The sequence below is a fragment of the Salmo trutta genome, chromosome 34 (genome assembly GCF_901001165.1).
Source record: "Salmo trutta chromosome 34, fSalTru1.1, whole genome shotgun sequence".
In the NCBI taxonomy this organism is placed as follows: Eukaryota; Metazoa; Chordata; class Actinopteri; order Salmoniformes; family Salmonidae; genus Salmo; species Salmo trutta.
The window spans coordinates 31,109,886-31,132,696 of NC_042990.1; the positions used below are offsets into that span (position 1 = coordinate 31,109,886).

The 22,811-nt window shown below is 41.6% G+C and overlaps 1 protein-coding gene across 1 annotated transcript in view; it reads left to right on the forward strand.

The window, feature by feature from the left end:
• calcr (calcitonin receptor) overlaps positions 1–22,811 on the forward strand; it is an 81,076-nt gene that overhangs the window by 24,048 nt on the left and 34,217 nt on the right. Inside the window, exons 2-4 of the mRNA XM_029732623.1 lie at positions 7,387–7,452; positions 12,601–12,760; positions 13,439–13,546. Of these exons, the coding sequence (XP_029588483.1) occupies positions 7,408–7,452; positions 12,601–12,760; positions 13,439–13,546 (313 nt within the window). The 5' untranslated portion in view covers positions 7,387–7,407. The remainder of the gene's footprint in view (positions 1–7,386; positions 7,453–12,600; positions 12,761–13,438; positions 13,547–22,811) is intronic.

The following is a 22,811-nucleotide window of genomic DNA, read 5'->3' on the forward strand; positions in this document are numbered from 1 at the left end:
CACTCCTCTTTCTATTCTGGTTAGAGCCTGTTTGCGCTGTTCTGTGAAGGGAGTAGTACACAGCGTTGTACGAGATCTTCAGTTTCTTGGCAATTTCTCACATGGAATAGCCTTCATTTCTCAGAACAAGAATAGACTGACGAGTTTCAGAAGAAAGTTCTTTGTTTCTGGCCATTTTGAGCCTGTAGTCGAACCTACAAATGCTGATGCTCCAGATACTCAACCAGTATGTGCTTTTCTTTCAAGAACAAGGACATTTCTAAGTGACCCCAAACTTCTGAACGGTAGTGTATATAAAAAAGAAGTCATTCTGTGGTTAATTGCTGACAGTTGCTGTTTTCCTTCGATTAATTTTGCTATTATTCCATATTTTTGTATACTATCAGGTCAGTCTCTGGGTCTGTGTCGTTAAATAGATATCTTGTCTCTTTCTGGGGGAATAGCACCATCTGAATCACATGCGGAAATGAGGCAGAGAGGCGGAGAAACTTGAAATGGGATGTGTCACAATAGAGGAACTCTGTTTGGAGGAGGACTGGATATAGAGGTTCATGAATCAGGAGATCAGGTGGAGAGAAGGAGAGGAGGAGAGAGAGGAGGAGAGGATAGAAGAGGAGAAGAAAGAGAAGAGGAGAGGAAAGAGAAGAGGAGAGGGTATGCGAAGGAGAGGAAAGGTTACTGTAGAGGTCCGTAAATCAGGGGATCAGGAGGAGAGAAAGAGAGGAGAGGGTGAGAAGTGAGGAGGAGAAGATAAGAGGAGAGGAGGAGAGGAGAGGGAGAGAAGTGAGGAGGAGAGGAGGAGAGGAGAGGGAGAGAAGTGAGGAGGAGAGGAGGAGAAGATAGGGGAGAAGTGAGGAGGAGAGGGGGAAAAGTGAGGAGGAGAGGATAGGATAGGGGGAGAAGTGAGGAGGAGAGGAGATGAGGAGGAGAGGAGGAGAGGAGAGGGGGAGAAGTGAGGAGGAGAGGAGAGGGAGAGAAGTGAGGAGGAGAGGAGGAGAGGAGAGGGAGAGAAGTGAGGAGGAGAGGAGGAGAAGATAGGGGAGAAGTGAGGAGGAGAGGGGGAAAAGTGAGGAGGAGAGGATAGGATAGGGGGAGAAGTGAGGAGGAGAGGAGATGGGGAGAAGTGAGGAGGATAGGGGGAGAAGTGAGGAGGAGAGGATAGGATAGGGGGAGAAGTGAGGAGGAGAGGAGATGGGGAGAAGTGAGGAGGAGAAGAGGAGGGGAGAGGGGGAGAAGTGAGGAGGAGAGGAGGAGAAGAGGGGGAGAAGTGAGGAGGAGAGGAGATGGGGAGAAGTGAGGAGGAGGAGAGGAGAGGGGGAGAAGGGAGGAGAGGAGGAGAGGGGGAGAAGTGAGGAGGATAGGATAGGGGGAGAAGTGAGGAGGAGAGGAGATGGGGAGAAGTGAGGAGGAGAAGAGGAGGGGAGAAGGGGAGAATAGAGGATATAATGATTCAGGGGATCGGAGGAGGAGTCACTCAGTGATTGGGGACAGGATGGGAGTGGAAGGGAGGGGACAAGAGATTCCCTTACCTTCAGTGGGATCCCACACCTGGGAATAATAAGGCCAAAGGTCGATGGGAGCAGTGAGTGAGAGTGACTGTCATCCAGATAGTGATAAAGGTTTCACTGAGGTAATTAACCTCTTTATCCTTCCTCCTGTGCCAGACTACCCCCAACCTAACGTAGCAGGCATAAAAGAAATCGCCTGAGTGGAGTTCCCACATCCAGTTTTCAGCGGAAAAGGAAGCTACGTTGAATTACTACGTTGAATTAGCTGTATCCCTGAAAACTGAAAACATCCGTTGTTGGCAACTCCGCTAAGGGTGTATTACCCCTGACTTGACCTAAACAACTAGCACATGTGAGCTGAGCTAAGTGGGGAATGAACGGGTCTCTCAGGTACTGTGTGGATTATAGAGAATGTGTAACCTCCGCCATTCAAGACGTCTTATTTACACACAATAAACATGTAACCCTACATATGCAACACTCCTATACTCTCTCCCATGAATGAACATGACATCGCTGTCACCAAACACAATTTATACACTCCAATGTCAACCACGTTCTATGTAAACATACACATTACTCATGCAGAACATGTGTTTTTATCTGCCCCATACAAGCCTCCCTATGAGTACTGCTGCGTACACACTTTCAGAGCCATATATTTAAGATCAATATAATAATAATAATTTGAATAATATTTGAAATATATGGCTCTGCATACTTCCATACAGTCAGGTCTGGCTGGAGATTGAACTCCAGAACATTCCGGTGGATCGTGTGGCCAAACCAGACTGAATAATGATGGACCTCCATCACCGGGCTTCCAGGCCACATATGTGTTACCATGGATCTGTCACTAGATCATACAGGCTGGGAATAATCACCCTGGAACCATCCAGACCCAGGCGGAGAGGTGACATCATCACCCTGCTCTGAGAGGTGACAGACAGACTGATAACGGAACAGAGAGGGATAGAGAGAGGGGGGAGGGAGGGATAGAGCAGGAGGCCAGGAGAGAGAGACCCAGCATGGAAAGGCCATGGTGTCCAAGCACTCCGTCACAATGAGATATCTCTTTTCACTTCCATAATGAAAGCTCTTTTAGGGCTGGAGTTATTATTCTTTCATTGAGTTCGCGGATTGACCTTCGGTAGGAATTAATGTTGGGTCTGCTTTGAATTCTAAAATGATTTTTCTAGGTAGGACAAAAGAGCAAAGAGCTATGAACCACTTAAAATACAATAAATTGATTTGCAATATAAGTTAAAAACATCTCGTCATTTTTTACACATTTATTGGAAAACTTTGCTCTGGATCGTGGCCTCATTTTTCCCAAACCAAATAAATGTATAGACATTTCTTCATGATGTATCAAACTTCGGCAACTTATTCTCTTTACTGTTGGTCTCTTACACTGCCGTGTTCTTCTCTCCTCATCTAGTCCTCACCTTTCTGCAACCACTAGCCTAAGTGGCTCTGCTAATCTGTGTAAAGTTATACTGGAGAGGTCCCTACCCTCTACATATAACCCTTATAGCCCCACTTGATCCACATCACCATCCTGTCCTTAGCGATGGAAAGCACTGCTACTGCTACTGCTGCTCTAAAGTGCCACCTCATTATAGATGCACTCTCCAGCTAGTGAGTGCCTTTCTCTGTCCGCTGCATGAGAATTACACACACAGAGCCCTGTCTCCGTAGTGGGTCCATATAGAGTACTGTAACTCCACATACCACACGTCATAGGTTCAGATAATGGCCCGTTGATGTTAAGGTCTCCATACGTCTCTGTGTAGAAGTTGTTGAGCTACTGAGCTAATGGGTTAAGCAGAGATACTGTAGCGCTGCGACTCCCCTGTTGGAAGAGAAACATGCCTAGGGCGTCAATTATAGGCTGGGGTTTAGCCTACAAGGCTGGGGTTTAGCCTACAAGGCTGGGGTTAACTAGCTAATGTGTTGCTAAGATGTTATGGCTCATGCAGAACGGAAAGCACATTCTTTTTTTTATTAAGACAGAGTGGATAGTACTGTGTAAACTCGGCTTAGGAAACAACTATTCTGATGAGAGAGAAAGCAAAAGAGAAAGAGAGAGAGACAGAAAAGTGTCTCAAGTCAAACACAGATATCCATAAAGCCTATATTGTTTCTCCTTTTGACGCAGCTAAAACACTCCCTCACTGTTGACTATAATAGCTTGCAATACGCTTATGTCGCATTTTAGTAAACAGCCATCAGTTTTGATGTTGACTGGTCTGTCATTCATCTTAAGCTAGCTAATGTTAGCTAGCTAGCTAATGTTATATGATATATATATCGCGTGTCTGAAAATGAGTTAACATTTAGCTATATTAACGGATCTATAAACAAAGTAAAAGTTAGAATCGTTAATTAACATACATGCCTAACGTTAGTTGCAGAACGAAGCTAGCTAGTAAATTACAACTAGTTACCCTTTTGTACTGCAGTCTAGAAATGTAGCCTTCCCTGTAGCTCAGTTGGTAGAGCATGGTGTTTGCAACACCAGGGTTGTGGGTTTGATTCCCACGGGGGGCCAGCACAGGAAAAAAAAAAAATGTATGAAATGTATGCATTCACTACTGTAAGTCGCTCTGGATAAGAGCGTCTGCTAAATGACTAAAATGTAATGTGATAGAGAGGCGTTCTCTCCCTATTGTGTCACACGTCTTAGAGCAGGGATGGGCAACTCTTACAGTATTTAATATGATATCTGAGTGAGATTGACTAACAAATCCAAGAGGGGCCCACCGGGCTCTAATTCCACCTTCATTACTATAGGTTTAGATAGCTGGCCTCTAGAGTAAAACATGTCAGCTGACATGGGCTAATTGAGTGACTATCAGTGACTGACATAACAAGAGAAAAACTGCTGATGCACAGCCAAATAAAACAATTGCACATTGTGTATTCTACTATTTAAATTTGCAACAGCTTTTTTTTTTGAGGGGGGGGAATGATCCGAGGGCCTTCAAAAGGGGGGCCGCCAGTTGCCCATCTCTGTCTTAGAGGGACATCTGAGGCAGGGAGGGAGACAGAGGATGCAACCCAAATGGCACCCTATTCCCTATATACAGTGCCTTCGGAACGTTTTCAGACCTCTTGACTTTTTCCACCTTTTGTAATGTTACAGTCTTATTCTAAAATTGATTAAATTGTTATTTTTTCCCCCTCATCAATCTACACACAATACCGCATAATGACAAAGCAAAAACAGGTTCCAAAATTTTTGCAAATGTATACAAAATAAAAAACTGGAATATCACATTTACATAAGTATTCAGAGCCTTTACTCAGTACTTTGTTGAAGCACCGTTGGAAGCGATTACAGCCTTGAGTCTTCTTGGATATGACTCTACAAGCTTGGCACACCTGTATTTGGGGAGTTTCTTCTATTCTTGTAGATCCTGTCAAGCTCTGTCAGGTTGGATGGGGAGTGTTGCTGCACAGCTATTTTCAGGTCTCTCCAGAGATGTTTGACCGGGTTCAAGTCCGGGCTCCGGCTGGGCCACTCAAGGACATTCAGAGACTTGTCCCAAAGCCACTCTTGCATTGTCTTGGTTGTGTGCTTTGGGTTGTTAGGGCCGCCATTGGACTCTGGAGCAGTGGAAACACGTTCTCTGGAGTGATGAATCACACTTCACCATCTGACAGTCCGACAGACGAATCTGGGTTTGGTGGGTGCCAGGAGAACGCTACCTGCCTGAATGCATAGTGCCAACAATAAAGTTTGGTGGAGGAGGAATAATGGTCTGGACCTGTTTTTCATGGTTCGGGCTAGGCCCCTTAGTTCCAGTGAAGGGAAATATTAACGCTATATCATACAATGACATTCTAGACGATTCTGTGCTTCCAACTTTGTGGCAGCAGTTTGGGGAAGGCCCTTACCTGTTTCAGCATGAAAATGCCCCTGTGCATAAAGCGAAGTCCATACAGAAATTGTTTGTCGAGATCGGTTTGGAAGCCAGGCCTAATCGTCCAACATCAGTGCCAGACCTCACTAATTGTCTGGTGTCTGAATGGAAGCAAGTCCTCGCAGCAATATTCCAACATCTAGTAGAATGCCTTCCTAGAAGAGTGGAATCTGGTATAGCAGCAAAGGGGGGACCAACTTCATATTAATGCCCATGAATTTGGAATGAGATGTTCGACGAGCAGGTGTCCAAATACTTTTGGTCATGTAGTGTACCTCATGAGTATCACTCTGTTCCCACTATTGGTGTTTTGACTTTGATTATAACTGTAAGGCTTATAAGCAGCATCAGAGGTGTTCTTGTATTGTATTTATAACTCATAACAGTATGTCATTAACACTGTGTTTTTGGAACAAAGACCCGACACGATAGCCTGAGGGACACTGCCTCACAGTAGTAAGACTGGATCAAGGTAAAAAGATAAAACTGGCACTTACATTACAATCTCCAATCCTCAGCCTTCTCTCCTTTTTTCCTTCCCATGGCTGGGTACCACACAAATACACATTGGTATTTTTCTACAATATCCCCCATTCCCCATTTCTCTCTGAGCACCATTTCACAGGCGGGTGGGTAAGCCATGCCAGCAATGGTTAAGAGTCTTGTTCTCTGTGTGGCACAGCCCTCAGCCATCTGGAAGGGTTAGGAGCTGGAGCTGGCATGCATAAATGAACAGGGGGTTTAACTGGCTGTGCTCGGCTGGAGTTCAATGAAGTTCCACCTAGACACTGATCTGTGGTCAGTTTTATTGTTTCCCATCCTACTGGTTAAGGTTAGGATTCGGGGAGGTTATGCTGATCCTAGATCTACTGAAAACTGTTCAGATGACCATGACAGTTGTCTCCCTTGTCTTTGTTTTTACTATAAGTTTTACTATAAGCCTGTTCTGTGGATGTTGTCAGGCTGTACAGTACAGAATGTGCTTGAATGGATATACTTCCCTTTCCTACACTGCTCCTTAGGCACCAGAGCAAGCCACTGCTTATGATGGCACATCAATAATGTTCATAAAGGGTTTATCGTTTTTCAAGTGCTTAATCAAAGAAACATTATACCTCTCTAGACCGTTATCCTACTTAGACTGAACTCACACTCCCCCAGCCCCAGTCCAACCTCCAAAGTCAGTCACAATGACATGCTCACTGATGCATGTCTGTCAGCTGAGTATGGAAGCTGCTGTGGAGCCCCAGTGAGGTGTGAAAATCGAACAGCTGCACACTGATTAGCGTAACACAGCAGCTAATGGGCTTACAATGGGGAGCTGCAGGTCCAAAGTAGAGACCTGAGGGGAATTCTAATCTAACTTTCATGGGCTAGATTAGCGCAGTGGCGCAGCGGTCTAAGGCACTGCATATCAGTGCAAGAGGTGTCACTGCGGCCCCTGGTTCAAATCCAAGCTGCAACATATCTGACTGTGATTGGAAGTCTCATAGGGTGGTGCACAGTTGTCCTGGTTTAGCATGGGGTAGGCTGTCATTGTAAATAAGAATGTGCTCTTAACTGACTTGCCAAGTTAAATAAAGGTAAAAAAAAATAAACAAATAAAATAGAATCAATATTGCTCCCAGGCATGACAGTCCAGCCACTCCACTTGAGAAAGAAGCACCTCTGCAGTATGCTGTTGACAGTATAATGATTCTCTCTCTCCCTCCCTCCCCATGAATGCACACTGCAACCTGGCACAGGAAAACTTATGGGAAACACTTTTGCAGTATATTTGCATTCAGGCATAATGAATGTTGTGCTGCAGTCCAAACTCAAGGCTGCCTTATCGTATTTCAAAACAACAACCCGGTTCTGTGTGTATGTTTAACCAATTTTCTGCTAGAAAAACGCATTTTGAGTTGACATAATTTGAAACTACAGTATGTTCTCTTCTGTCTCCACAGACTTGACTGGGACCAGACAGTATGGGGTTAAAAAGCTCCTACTGGCTTCTGATAGCTTTCTTGGTGGTGAGTACATCTTCAGCTTCTCATTAACACAAATAATTGTTGGTAGATTACTTTTATATTACTGTAATGCAGTTTATATATTACTGTAATTTTTTTACCAAATTGTACGATTCGTGCTGTAAATGTCCAAGATAAATGGCAATACGTTTCACTCGGCTGGTTTTTAACGAATAGAGAAAATCAGAGAGATTAATTTGATGTAGTTCACTAATCCGTTAATCACTAATTGGTTCAGTTTGGCAACTAGGAGCATCCCCACTAGACACATTACATCATTTCAACGTGGAAATGTGGGTAATATTTGGTTGAGATGTTTATTGTTGAGACGTTGATCATTGAGATTTCAACCTTTATTCACCCACTCAAAGAAACAGCCAGAAATGTGTTGAATTCTCATTGTGTCTTGTCTTTCAACCATCTAAAAGCACAACCAAATTCCAATGAAAAAAATGATGTCAGATTTTTAGTTTAGTTGTCATCTAAATGTGTTATCACTGTGCTTTCACATTTAAAAGCACAACAAAGTTCAAATGAGTATACAATATCAGATATTTTGTACTTATGCAAAACCACAAAGCTACCTGCTAGGGTGGCAGGTAGCCTAGTGGTTAGAGCGTTGGACTTATAACCAAAAGGTTGCAAGATTGAATCCCTGAGCTGACGAGGTAAAAATCTGTCGTTCTGCCCCTGAACAAGGCAGTTAACCCACTGTTCCCTGGTAGGCCGTCATTGTAAATAAGAATTTGTTCTTAACTGACTTTCCTAGTTAAATAAAGGTTAAATAAATACAACAACTTAATGTGTTATTACTGTGCTTTATTTAATAGCACAACCAAATGAACTGGTGTGCAGTCAAGATTAAAATACCCTACATGGTCCAAGTAATCAATGCTGTTCGAGATTCTGCGAAGATTATTAAAGCAATTGTGAAGATCTCCACAGACCTGCGACCTTTGCATGCTTCCTGAACACAAACTGGAGTCATAGCCAGACTAAGGCAGTGGCACAGATGGAAATGTTTATATTTGGTTGTGTTAACAACCAAACCCAATTCAATATCCAGTTTGTTACACAAATTAATAATATGTTGGATTCAAAGTTATAAAAGTTCAAGAATAGGATTACATCAAATCAAACTTTAAATACTCTTTAAATAAAGTTTGATTTAGTCCTATTATTTAACTTAGATATTTGGCTGAGATGTGAATCCAGCATATTAATGATTAATTTGTAGATTCAATTTGAAATCAACCAAATCTTGAAACCCTAGGCCTATATATATTGTTGATTTGTAGTTGAACTCTGGGTTGATGACTTGGCAAATGCTATATAGGCCTAAATGTATCATTCATGATATGACTTATAAAATATTCTTACATTCAATTTGCTCTGTTAAACCCACCCCTTGGAATGAGTTTGATTGCAACAGTGAATCTATTTAGTTATTAAAGTGTAGATCTCTCAATAAATCATTCTCACGACAGCACATTGGAAGTGGTCAGTGACAAATATCAAAGTAGGGCTTGGTTAAAGGTGCTACACCTACCTACAATCTCTCTGAGTTTCTCCCCTATGTGGAAGCTAGGTGAATTGCAACAGCACTAGGCTGCATTCAAAACAAATCTCCCCCCAACCCCCTCATCCAATGTCCCCCTAACATGGCGGAAACTCGCACTTCAGCCTTTTACTTTCGGTTTTGGTCCACCATCTGTAAAAAGGATATTTTTTGTTATTGAACATATATTTCACAGTGATTTAGATGGTAGTGTAATGATTCCCTACACTATTAATGGCCTGTTTTCTCACAAACTGAAATTGAGCAAAGAGTGTAGAATTTTAGCAACCAGGAAATTACAGCCAGATTTCCACTAGATAATGTAACACAGCCGTAAAGTCAAAACAGTGTTCCCATTTTTGATTTGTCTATGCTGGAAATTGGTTACCATGATGTCATAATCCTATTGTTGAAATTTCACACTCAAAACAACAGTTTACATTTATGACTTTTTGCAAATCCAATGTATTTTCCCCGCAGATTCGACGTCACAATACGTTGACAAATTACATTAAAACAACGTTGATTCAACCAGTTTGTGCCCAGTGGGATGGATGACCTAAAAGCCTGGAGGTCTTTCAGCCATGATGCTAAAGCTCTGCATATACTGTCTATGACTGGCAGAGGCTGGTGTGTGTGTGTGTGTGTGTGTGTGTGTGTGTGTGTGTGTGTGTGTGTGTGTGTGTGTGTGTGTGTGTGACTGTGTGTGTGACTGTGTGTGTGACTGTGTGTGTGACTGTGTGTGACTGTGTGTGACTGTGTGTGACTGTGTGTGTGTGTGTGTGTGTGACTGAGTGTGTGTGTGTGTGTGTGTGACTGAGTGTGTGTGTGTGTGTGTGTGACTGAGTGTGTGTGTGTGTGACTGTGTGTGTGTGACTGTGTGTGTGTGTGTGTGACTGTGTGTGTGTGTGTGTAACTGTGTGTGTGTGTGTGACTGTGTGTGTGTGTGTGTGACTGTGTGTGTGTGTGTGACTGAGTGTGTGTGTGTGTGTAGATTTATTAACCCATAATGGTCAGCTGCCATAGACAGAAAACAAATGACCTTCAGCACAAATGCCAGGGTCTTTGCTTTTTGTTTCTTTATGACATTGAAACTCACTGTTATCAAGTCAGAAGATATCAGCCTAATTAAATATTCATGAGATGCAAAGCGATATGATGGTGATGGTAATTTATTAGAGCGTTCATGTAGTTACAGTTTGTTATTGAACATGCCCAGGTAAGGCATGTAGAAATTAGTTTTCTTTGTCAACAAATTGGATTCCAGATGTTTTGTTTCACATGTTCGCCTTTACTTGTATTGGTGAACTTCTTGATCGGTACAGCAACAGGTTGGCTCAACTAGGACCTTTGTACTGATAATAATACCTTTGTACCTTTGGTCTTCTATTCATCTGTATGATCACCTGATGATAAATTGATTGTCGATAAGTGTTCGTACCATGTAATTATATTACATTAAATTAGCCTGCCTGGCTGAGTGTAAGAAGGTAAATTCATACTGATCTCTTTAATCTCTCAGATGTTCTTGCACATGTATTTGTTTTCTTTGTTTCCAGAAAAGCTCTCAGTAACACGCTATTTCAGTAAAGCTCTGTTTCAATAACACTCTATTTCAGTAAAGCTCTGTTTCAGTAACACTCTATTTCAGTAAAGCTCTGTTTCAATAACACTCTATTTCAGTAAAGCTCTGTTTCAGTAACACTCTATTTCAGTAAAGCTCTGTTTCAGTAACACTCTATTTCAGTAAAGCTCTATTTCAGTAACTCTCTTATTTCAGCAGGATACGTGGAAGAAATGAAAGAGGAATGACCTTTACAGACATGTGAGGTTTACTCACTGTCTGAAAGAGATTTTTGATTTTTTTTTAGCTTTAAAGCTGACATTGGTGGTGGCCTGGTGGTCGTATGTATGACGTCATTTACTTCAATGTTTGGAGTGACATCATATGTACGGCTGCTAAACTGCTACATGGGACATCATCAATATTCCGAAAACTCTCTCAGACGAAAATCTAAATCTCCCCCCTCCTTCATTTTGTTTTAGTGTCTGTAGCTCAGTATGCTTTGAATTGTCAGGTAAGACTGATGTACATTTTCCTGGAAAAGGAAAAGAACGCTCTGAAAGTTAAACGAGAAGAGATGAAAGTAATAAAAAAGAGAAAGGCGAGATGAAGGAGGAGGGAGGAGGGTAGGGTGGGTGGGAGCTTTCCAAGCTATTGTGTTAATATTCATGTAAATTAATTAAAGTGTGCGAGAGAGAGCGAGAGAGAGAGCAAGAAAGAAAGAGAGAGAAACACAGAGAGAGAGAGAGAGAGACAGAGACAGAGAGACAGAGAGAGCAAGAATGTCACGCCCTGACCATAGAGAGCCCTTGGTTCTCTATGGTGTTTAGGTCAGAGCGTGACTAAGGGGGTGTTCTAGTCATTCTTTTTCTATGTTGGTGGTTTGTATGGTTCCCAATTAGAGGCAGCTGGTAATCATTGCCTCTAATTGGGGATCGTATTTAGGAAGCCCTTTCTCCCACCTGCATTTGTGGGATATTGTTTTGTGTGAGTGCATTCAGCACCACGTAGTTCACGTTCGTTGTATGTTTATTGTTTTTTGTTTAAGTTTTCACTGCAAATAAAGATGTGGAACTCAACACACGCTGCGCCTTGGTCCGCGTTGTACGACGATCGTGACAAAGAAAGAAAGAGAAAGAGAGAAACAAACACAGAGAGAGAGCGAGAGAGAGAATCATATTTCCAAAGGCCCAAATGAACATACAGTATACTCAAAAAAGAATCCCTTTAACCACAAGCATATGCCTGGATTTCATGATGGCTTAGTTAATTTATATTAAGTAATACCCGTTCATTTACACATCTTCTGCTCACTCATCATAGAGAGAGAGAAAAAAAAATTGTGAAAATGAGAGAACGAGAGAGAGAGGACAAGCCCTGGCGCTTTGAGTGGATTCATTCTTTGTCAAAATATTAGGAGAGATGAGTCACACTCCTGACGACACATTGTTGGACCCAGCTGCTATTTGAATCTTGATTTCCTTCTCGTCTGTGTGCAGAGAAGCGTTATCTACAGTATATCAGCTTTGGAGACGAGACGAGCTCCCATGGTTTTCCAAACCACACAATAGGAGAACAGACAGGATCAGAGAGAGGCTCTCATTCTATTCATATAAGGGTTCTTGTATGCTAGTCATCTGTAACCACGCCAACGCACATTTCAAGTACAGCATTATGACACTCACTTGAGAAATGCACAAGATGAGACTATTTGTCTATTGCTTTTAGCATGAATCAGCAATGCATGTAGGAGTATACTGTCAATAAATCACTCTCACAATACCAATACTAAACCATAGCAATAGAATTACTCATTCTAGTTCTGTGTACCAGACCCTTACACATTGCCTGTTGAAAGACAAGCATGCCAATAGTCACAACACAATACAACTTCATTAAGCTCAGGGCAATTAGTTTCAGGGCAGCACAGCCTAAGTGCAACCTACACGTACAGTACATCACTAGCCAGTCACTTAGGTGTTCGATAGCTCTATTTTGGTAAGATGAAGTGGTTGTTGTGTTTTTGCAGAGCGGAACTGTTGCCAGGGAGACCAGCTCTGAGCCTGCTAGCCCAGACACATCTCTCAGGCCTGTCCTGACCATAATGGAGGACGAGAGGCAGACCATGACCGAGGGTCAATACAAATGTCTTGAACTGTTCAGCCGAGATCAGCAGCACAACAGAACAGGTAAAGCACAAATCAATCATTTCAAAGTCCAAAAATGGATGTACCAATCCCAGATTACCCTTTTAACCTAATCACACTAGTTACTGGGAGACTGGGATCTGATTACTGGGGCTCCTTGAAAAAGCACTAGTGTTGATGCTATGACCTTTGATCTGATTACTGGGGCACTTTGAGAAAGCACTAGTGTTGATGCTATGACCTTTGATCTGATTACTGGGGCACGTTGAGAAAGCACTTGTGTTGATGCTATGACCTTTGATCTCATTACTAGGGCTCCTTGAGAAAGCACTAGTGTTGATGCTATGACCTTTGATCTGATTACTGGGGCACTTTGAGAAAGCACTAGTGTTGATGCTATGACCTTGGTTGCGTAATGCTTAGTGGATGGATGTGTAATCAGTGCTCCATTGATGCTATAAGTAATAGAGATGTTGTTACCAGGACCCAAGTGCAGTGATATAGGACTGTAAAAGTACCATAGCATATGCTAAATGGAAGGAGCATCTCAGCTATTAGGCCTATGGAAAGTGTTAGAGGCACTGAGCATCTACTAAATGACTCAAATGTAAATAAAAGGTTTCGACATGAATCGTTAACACATGGTTTAGCAATAGGGAGGTAGCCTAATGTGTTATAAATATACAGGCATAGACATTAAAGTCATTCTCACTGATGCAGGTGTGTTCTGTAGCCGTATGTGGGATGGCTTGCTGTGTTGGGATGAGACTCCGGTGGGGACCTACGCCACACAGAACTGCCCAGACTACCCCGGCCTGGACATCTCTGGTAAGACTAAACACTGATAAATGACACAATCTCTGCAGAGGGAATTGGCCAGGTCACAGGTGATAGGGTAGATTATAGAGATGATAGGGGTGACTAGAGACTAGATTATAGAGATGATAGGGGTAACTATAGACTAAATTATAGAGATGATAGGGGTGACTAGAGACTAGATTATAGAGATGATAGGGGTAACTATAGACTAGATTATAGAGATGATAGGGGTGACTAGAGACTAGATTATAGAGATGATGGGGTGACTAGAGACTAGATTATAGAGATGATGGGGTGACTAGAGACTAGATTATAGAGATGATAGGGGTAACTATAGACTAGATTATAGAGATGATGGGGTAACTATAGACTAGATTACAGAGATGATGGGGTGACTAGAGACTAGATTATAGAGATGATAGGGGTGACTAGAGACTAGATTATAGAGATGATGGGGTGACTAGAGACTAGATTATAGAGATGATAGGGGTGACTAGAGACTAGATTATAGAGATGATGGGGTGACTATAGACTAGATTATAGAGATGATGGGGTGACTAGACGTTAGAGACTAGATTATAGAGATGATAGGTGTGACAAGAGACTAGATTACCGTAAATTCCGGACTATAAACCACAACTTTTTTCCCAGGCTTTGAACCTCGCGGCTTAAACAATGACGCGGCTAATATATGGATTTTTCCCACTTTCAATTAAAAAAAAAAAAAAAACATTCTGTGACGTGCTCAGTTTTTTTGGCGGCATGAAGCTTTCATTAGACCAATGAAATTGCCGAACGGGTTAAGGTCAAACAACTTTTTTGTTTACTGTTTAGATTAAATCGAGCGCTCTCAAACTTCCCATCATTCTGATTACGGTAGTCAGTTGTCACCCTCATCATGGCAAAGACACGGAGAAATGCATAGGATGCAGCTTTCAAGTTGAAGGCGATTGATCTGGCTGTTGGAAAAGGAAATAGAGCTGCTGCACGGGAGCTTGGTCTTAATGAGTCGATGATAAGATGTTGGAAACAGCAGCGTGAGGAATTGACTCAGTGCAAAAAGACAACTAAAGCTTACTGCTAATTTTTCTTTTTTGTTACAAGCCGTGTTTCGTTAAAGCCTATTTATTTTTGTTACAAGCTGTGTTTCGTTAAAGCCTGTGTAAAGTTCATTTGTTTCAATGTACCGGTAGGCACCTGCGGCTTATAGACATGTGCGGCTTATTTATGTTCAAAATAATAATTGTTAAAAATTTCAGTGGGTGCGGCTTATATTCGGGTGCGTTTAATAGTCCGGAAATTACGGTATAGAGATTATAGGGGTGACTAGACGTTAGAGACTAGATTATAGAGATGATAGGCGTGACTAGAGACTAGATTATAGAGATGATGGGGTGACTAGAGACTAGATTATAGAGATGATAGGGGTGACTAGATTATAGAGATGATAGGGGTGACTAGAGACTAGATTATACAGATGATAGGGGTGACTAGAGACTAGATTATAGAGATGATGGGGTGACTAGAGACTAGATTATAGAGATGGTAGGGGTGACTAGATTATAGAGATGATAGGGGTGACTAGAGGTTAGATTATAGAGATGATAGTGGTGACAAGAGACTAGATTATAGAGATGTTAGGGGTGACTAGGGACTCAATTATAGAGATTATGGGGGTGACAAGATTACAGAGATGTTAGGGGCGACTAGAGGTTAGATTACAGAGATGATAGGGGTTACTAGAGACTAGATTACAGAGATGTTAGGGGTTACTAGAGACTAGATTATAGAGATGATAGGGGTGACTAGAGACTAGATTATAGAGATGATAGGGGTGACTAGAGGTTAGATTATAGAGATAATAGTGGTGACAAGATTACAGAGATGTTAGGGGTTACTAGAAGTTAAATTATAGAGTTGATAGGGGTGATGTGATTAGAGATTCAATTATAGAGATGATAGGAGTGACAAGATTAAAGAGATGTTAGGGGTTACTAGAGGTTAAATTACATAGATGATAAGGGTGATTAGAGTCTAGATTATAGAGATTTTAGGGTGACTATAGTTTAGAATATAGAAATGATATGGGGGACTAGAGGTTAGATTATAGAGATGATAGGGGGACTAGAGACTAGATGATAGAGATGATAGGGGGACTAGAGACTAGATTATAGAGATGATGGGGTAATTAGAGACTAGATTATAGAGATGATAGGGGTGACTAGAGACTAGATTATTGAGATGATAGGGGGACTAGAGGTTAGATTATAGAGATGTTAGGGGTGACTAGAGACTAGATTATAGAGATGATAGGGGTGACTAGAAGATAGATTATAGAGATGATAGGGGGGACTAGAGGCTAGATTATAGAGATGATAGGGGTGACAAGAGACTAGATTATATAGATGATAGGGGTGACTAGAGACTAGATTATAGAGATGATAGGGGTGACTAGAAGCTAGATTATAGAGATTATAGGGGGGACTAGAGGATAGATTATAGAGATGACAGGGGTGACTAGAGACTAGATTATAGAGATGTTAGGGGTGACTAGAGGTTAGATTATAGAGGTGTTAGGGGGGACTAGAGACTAGATTATAGAGATGATAGGGGTGACTAGAGACTAGATTATAGAGATGATAGGGGTGACTAGAGACTAGATTATAGAGATGATAGGGGTGACTAGAAGCTAGATTATAGAGATTATAGGGGGGACTAGAGGCTAGATTATAGAGATGATAGGGGTGACTAGAAGCTAGATTATAGAGATGATAGGGGTGACTAGAAGCTAGATTATAGAGATTATAGGGGGGACTAGAGGCTAGATTATAGAGATGATAGGGGTGACTAGAAGCTAGATTATAGAGATTATAAGGGGGACTAGAGGCTAGATTATAGAGATGATAAGGGTGACTAGAAGCTAGATTATAGAGATTATAGGGGGGACAAGATTACAGAGATGTTAGGGGCGACTAGAGGTTAGATTACAGAGATGATAGGGGTTACTAGAGACTAGATTACAGAGATGTTAGGGGTTACTAGAGACTAGATTATAGAGATGATAGGGGTGACTAGAGACTAGATTATAGAGATGATAGGGGTGACTAGAGGTTAGATTATAGAGATAATAGTGGTGACAAGATTACAGAGATGTTAGGGGTTACTAGAAGTTAAATTATAGAGTTGATAGGGGTGATGTGATTAGAGATTCAATTATAGAGATGATAGGAGTGACAAGAATTACATAGATGATAAGGGTGATTAGAGTCTAGATTATAGAGATTTTAGGGTGACTATAGTTTAGAATATAGAAATGATATGGGGGACTAGAGGTTAGATTATAGAGATGATAGGGGGACTAGAGACTAGATGATAGAGATGATAGGGGGACTAGAGACTAGATTATAGAGATGATGGGGTAATTAGAGACTAGATTATAGAGATGATAGGGGTGACTAGAGACTAGATTATTGAGATGATAGGGGGACTAGAGGTTAGATTATAGAGATGTTAGGGGTGACTAGAGACTAGATTATAGAGATGATAGGGGTGACTAGAAGATAGATTATAGAGATGATAGGGGGGACTAGAGGCTAGATTATAGAGATGATAGGGGTGACTAGAGACTAGATTATAGAGATGATAGGGGTGACTAGAAGCTAGATTATAGAGATTATAGGGGGGACTAGAGGATAGATTATAGAGATGACAGGGGTGACTAGAGACTAGATTATAGAGATGTTAGGGGTGACTAGAGGTTAGATTATAGAGGTGTTAGGGGGGACTAGAGACTAGATTATAGAGATGATAGGGGTGACTAGAGACTAGATTATAGAGATGATAGGGGTGACTAGAGACTAGATTATAGAGATGATAGGGGTGACTAGAAGCTAGATTATAGAGATTATAGGGGGGACTAGAGGCTAGATTATAGAGATGATAGGGGTGACTAGAAGCTAGATTATAGAGATGATAGGGGTGACTAGAAGCTAGATTATAGAGATTATAGGGGGGACTAGAGGCTAGATTATAGAGATGATAGGGGTGACTAGAAGCTAGATTATAGAGATTATAAGGGGGACTAGAGGCTAGATTATAGAGATGATAAGGGTGACTAGAAGCTAGATTATAGAGATTATAGGGGGGACTAGAGGCTAGATTATAGAGATGATAGGGGTGACTAGAAGCTAGATTATAGAGATTATAGGGGGGACTAGAGGCTAGATTTTTAGATGACAGGGGTGTGTCATGGAGCGCATGTCCGTGATTTATAGACAATGAAACAAATGATTGGTTGGAGAAAGACTAGTTATTGTATCTCTTCAAGGTATAGCCAAGAATCCTGAAACAAAATAGAATATGTTGGCTAGAGTAGCGCATTCCGTTTGTCAACAATACTTTGACGTAAGGCGCCAAAGTCGAGTGTTTGTTATGCACGCCAGTAACTAAAGCAATGTAACTTGTTAACCATGTTTCTACAGTGTATAAAGCTTCCCATTTAAAATGTACATGCTCTAGCAATGTGAAATATTTTAGAGGAATAACGAGTGTTGGTAGAGAATAATCATATAATGTTACCTACCTGATGTGTTTGTTTCCTTGTTGAAGTGCCGGTGTGCATTACACATAGCTCAAATTAGTCTACGAGTCATCAAGGAACATTTATTGGTTGACGGGAATAAACAAAGTGATGAATTATCCCGGGGTTGAATTACTTCATGAATGTGTATTGTGAGACTTAAAGAAGTTATGGCACAAGTTATTGAAGTGTGTGTTTATGTAAAACTGTTGTTTATGATATACTGTATGTCCATGGGAAACTACACATTTATGGTAGAAATGTGTTTTGGGGCTATCGTGATGGAACATTCCTAGCGGACGGGAGTTCCTGTAAAGAGTTCTTAGGTCCTCAGTTGACCTTTGCCTGGGGGACGGCAGGCTGGGCAGGCAACATGTTGGTTAGAGTAGAGTTATACCTGAGTTTGGTTATAGGCAAAGAATTGTTGCCGGAATAGTTTAAACTGAGAATATCGTTGATTTATTCACGTCTTTGTCAACATCCTTTTTGTTACCTTCTGTACAAAGTTTATTGGTCAATTCGTCCTGCACCTATTGTCAATAAAACTTCTAAGAGAAGTGAGCACCAGAACATCCTGTCTGTCTCCTCACTGTCCGATCCTCCGCCTCGGTTTCTGCTTCACAGGGTGACTAGATTATAGAGATGATAAGGGTAACTATAGATTATATTATAGAGATGATGGGGTGACAAGAGACTAGATTATAGAGATGATAAGGGTAACTATAGATTATATTATAGAGATGATGGGGTAACTATAGATTATATTATAGAGATGATGGTGTGACAAGAGACTAGATTATAGAGATGATAAGGGTAACTATAGATTATATTATAGAGATGATGGGGTGACAAGAGACTAGATTATAGAGATGATAGGGGTAACTATAGATTATATTATAGAGATGATGGGGTAACTATAGATTATATTATAGAGATGATGGGGTAACTAGAGACTAGATTATAGAGATGATAGGGGGGACTAGAGACTAGATTATAGAGATGATGGGGTGACTAGAGACTAGATTATAGAGATGATGGGGTGACTAGAGACTAGATTATAGAGATGATGGGGTGACTAGACTAGATTATAGAGATGATGGGGTGACTAGAGACTAGATTATAGAGATGATGGGGTGACTAGAGACTAGATTATAGAGATGATGGGGTGACTAGAGACTAGATTATAGAGATGATGGGGTGACTAGAGACTAGATTATAGAGATGATAGGGTGACTAGAGACTAGATTATAGAGATGATAGGGGTAAGTATAGACTAGATTATAGAGATGGTAGGGGTGACTAGAGACTAGATTATAGAGATGGTAGGGTTTACTAGAAGCTAGTTTATGGAGATGATATGGGTGGCTAGAGATCCTCTTGACCAAAGGTCTCTGTAGGAATGATGGGTTCGGTTAAATGCGTTTGAAGGCATTCAGTTGTGCAACTGACTAGGTATCCCCCTTCACTTTCCCTTTCCCTTTCTGCACCTGGGTTCACTTGAGTTTTGATCTTGGATCAATTTTACCTTTTAGATCATAATGAATATGATTATATGGACAGGGGGGACCTGGTCCTAGATCTGCAGCCCAGGGGCCGTATGTATCAAACACATCAATCTAGGATCAGGTTTTCCCTGTGCATGTCATTTAAATCAGTGTGATCTAAAAGGCAAAACTGATCGTAGATCAGTACTCCTACTCTGAGATGTTTTTTTGCAAATGGGCCCTGATCTGACCAGTGACACTTTACAACTGCAATTAGATTATTATGGCTGGTGATGCAGCAAGCTTCCTAATGAGGTCATCCTTCATAGGCTCGGTTGAAGCCAGGTGTCTGTGAAAGCTCTGCTGGGTTTTATGTAACCGTTGATTAGCTGCTGGGGTAGGACAGGTTGCTGGGTTAGCGTACTCTCAGAGAGGGAACATCATGATCTCAGGCATTAATCAACAGGAGATTCAACTCACACTTTAGGGATTACAGCAGAAAATAGTTCCCCTTAAGTCTGGTATAATAAAAACGTATGTGATGCCCATGACTTAAATCTTAAGTGTTTTTAGCTTTGGTGGTGAATTTGTTGAATGACAAGGAGCTGGCTCTCAGCAGTGGTGGAAAAAGTACTCAATTGTCGTACTTGAGTAAAAGTTAAGATATCTTAATGAAAAATGACTCAAGTAAAAGTGAAAGTCACCCAGTAAAATACTACTTGAGTAAAATTATAAAAGTATTTGGTATCAAAAGTAAATGTACTTAAGTATCAAAAGTAAAAGTCGAAATCATTTTAACTTCCTTATATTAAGCAAACCAGACATGACAATGTCATTTTTTTATTATTTTCAGATAGCCTGGGGCACGCACCAACACTCAGAAATAATTTACAAATGAAGCATTTTTGTTTAGTGAGTCCGCCAGATCAGAGGCAGTACAGATGACCAGGGATGTTCTCTTGATAAGTGTGTTAATTGGACCATTTTCCTGTCAAAATGTAACGAATACTTTTGGGTGTCAGGAAAAATGTATGGAGAAAAAAGTACATTATTTTCTTTAGGAATGTAGTGAAGTAAAAGTTGCCATAAATTGAAATAGTAAAGTAAAGTACAGATACCCCAAAAGTAGTTTTACTTAAGTACTTTACACCACTGGCTCTCAATGTTATGGAATGGCAAGGAGCTGGCTCTCAATGTTATGGAATGGCAAGGAGCTGGCTCTCAGTGTTATGGAATGGCAAGGAGCTGGTTCTCAGTGTTATGGAATGGCAAGGAGCTGGCTCTCAGTGTTATGGAATGGCAAGGAGCTGGCTCTCAGTGTTATGGAATGGCAAGGAGCTGGCTCTCAGTGTTATGGAATGGCAAGGAGCTGGTTCTCAGTGTTATGGAATGGCAAGGAGCTGGCTCTCAGTGTTATGGAATGGCAAGGAGCTGGTTCTCAGTGTTATGGAATGGCAAGGAGCTGGCTCTCAGTGTTATGGAATGGCAAGGAGCTGGCTCTCAGTGTTATGGAATGGCAAGGAGCTGGTTCTCAGTGTTATGGAATGGCAAGGAGCTGGCTCTCAGTGTTATGGAATGGCAAGGAGCTGGTTCTCAGTGTTATGGAATGGCAAGGAGCTGGCTCTCAGTGTTATGGAATGGCAAGGAGCTGGCTCTCAATGTTATGGAATGGCAAGGAGCTGGCTCTCAGTGTTATGGAATGGCAAGGAGCTGGCTCTCAGTGTTATGGAATTGCAAGGAGCTGGCTCTCAGTGTTATGGAATGGCAAGGAGCTGGCTCTCAGTGTTATGGAATGGCAAGGAGCTGGCTCTCAGTTTTATGGAATGGCAAGGAGCTGGTTCTCAGTTTTATGGAATGGCAAGGGGCTGGCTCTCAGTTTTATGGAATGGCAAGGAGCTGGCTTTCAGTGTTATGGAATGGCAAGGAGCTGGCTCTCAGTGTTATGGAATGGCAAGGAGCTGGTTCTCAGTGTTATGGAATGGCAAGGAGCTGGCTCTCAGTGTTATGGAATGGCAAGGAGCTGGCTCTCAGTGTTATGGAATGGCAAGGAGCTGGCTCTCAGTGTTATGGAATGGCAAGGAGCTGGCTCTCAGTGTTATGGAATGGCAAGGAGCTGGCTCTCAGTGTTATGGAATGGCAAGGAGCTGGCGCTCAGTGTTATGGAATGGCAAGGAGCTGGCTCTCAGTGTTATGGAATGGCAAGGAGCTGGCTCTCAGTGTTATGGAATGGCAAGGAGCTGGTTCTCAGTGTTATGGAATGGCAAGGAGCTGGCTCTCAATGTTATGGAATGGCAAGGAGTTGGCTCTCAGTGTTATGGAATGGCAAGGAGCTGGCTCTCAGTGTTATGGAATGGCAAGGAGCTGGCTCTCAGTGTTATGGAATGGCAAGGAGCTGGTTCTCAGTGTTATGGAATGGCAAGGAGCTGGCTCTCAGTGTTATGGAATGGCAAGGAGCTGGCTCTCAGTGTTATGGAATGTGGTGATGCTCAATTGAGTAGTGAGGGGAAACAGAGTAACACTTAAAGGGGCAATCTGCAGTGCAAACAACAGCAAAGCCGCCACTGTTTTGGTAAACCATACATTTGATATGATACTACAATATGATAGCATATATGTTATTGAAATGACAACATATGGGCCTCCCGAGTGGTACAGCGGTCTACCATACAGTACCAGTGAAAAGTTTGGACACACCTACTCATACTATTTTCTACATTGTAGAATAATAGTGAAGACATCAAAACAATGAAATAACACATATGGAATCCTGTACTAACCCGAAAAAGTGTTAAACAAATCAAAATATGTTTTATTTTTGAGATTCTTCAAAGTAGCCACCCTTTGCCTGGATGACAGCTTTGGACACACTTGGCATTCTCTCAACCAGCTTCATGAGGTAGTCACCTGGAATGCATTTCAATTAATAGGTGTACCTTGTTAAAAGTTAATTTGTGGAATTTCTTTCCTTCTTAATGCATTTGAGCCAATCAGTTGTGTTGTGACAAGGTAGGGGAGGTATTGAGAAGATAGCCCTATTTGGGAAAATACCAAGTCCATATTATGGCAAGAACAGCTCAAATCAGCAAATAGAAACAACAGTCCATCATTACTTTAAGACATGAAGGTCAGCCAATCCGGAAAATTTAAAGAACTTCAAAAGTTTCTTCAAGTGCAGTCACAAAAACCATCAAGCGCTATGATGAAACTGGCT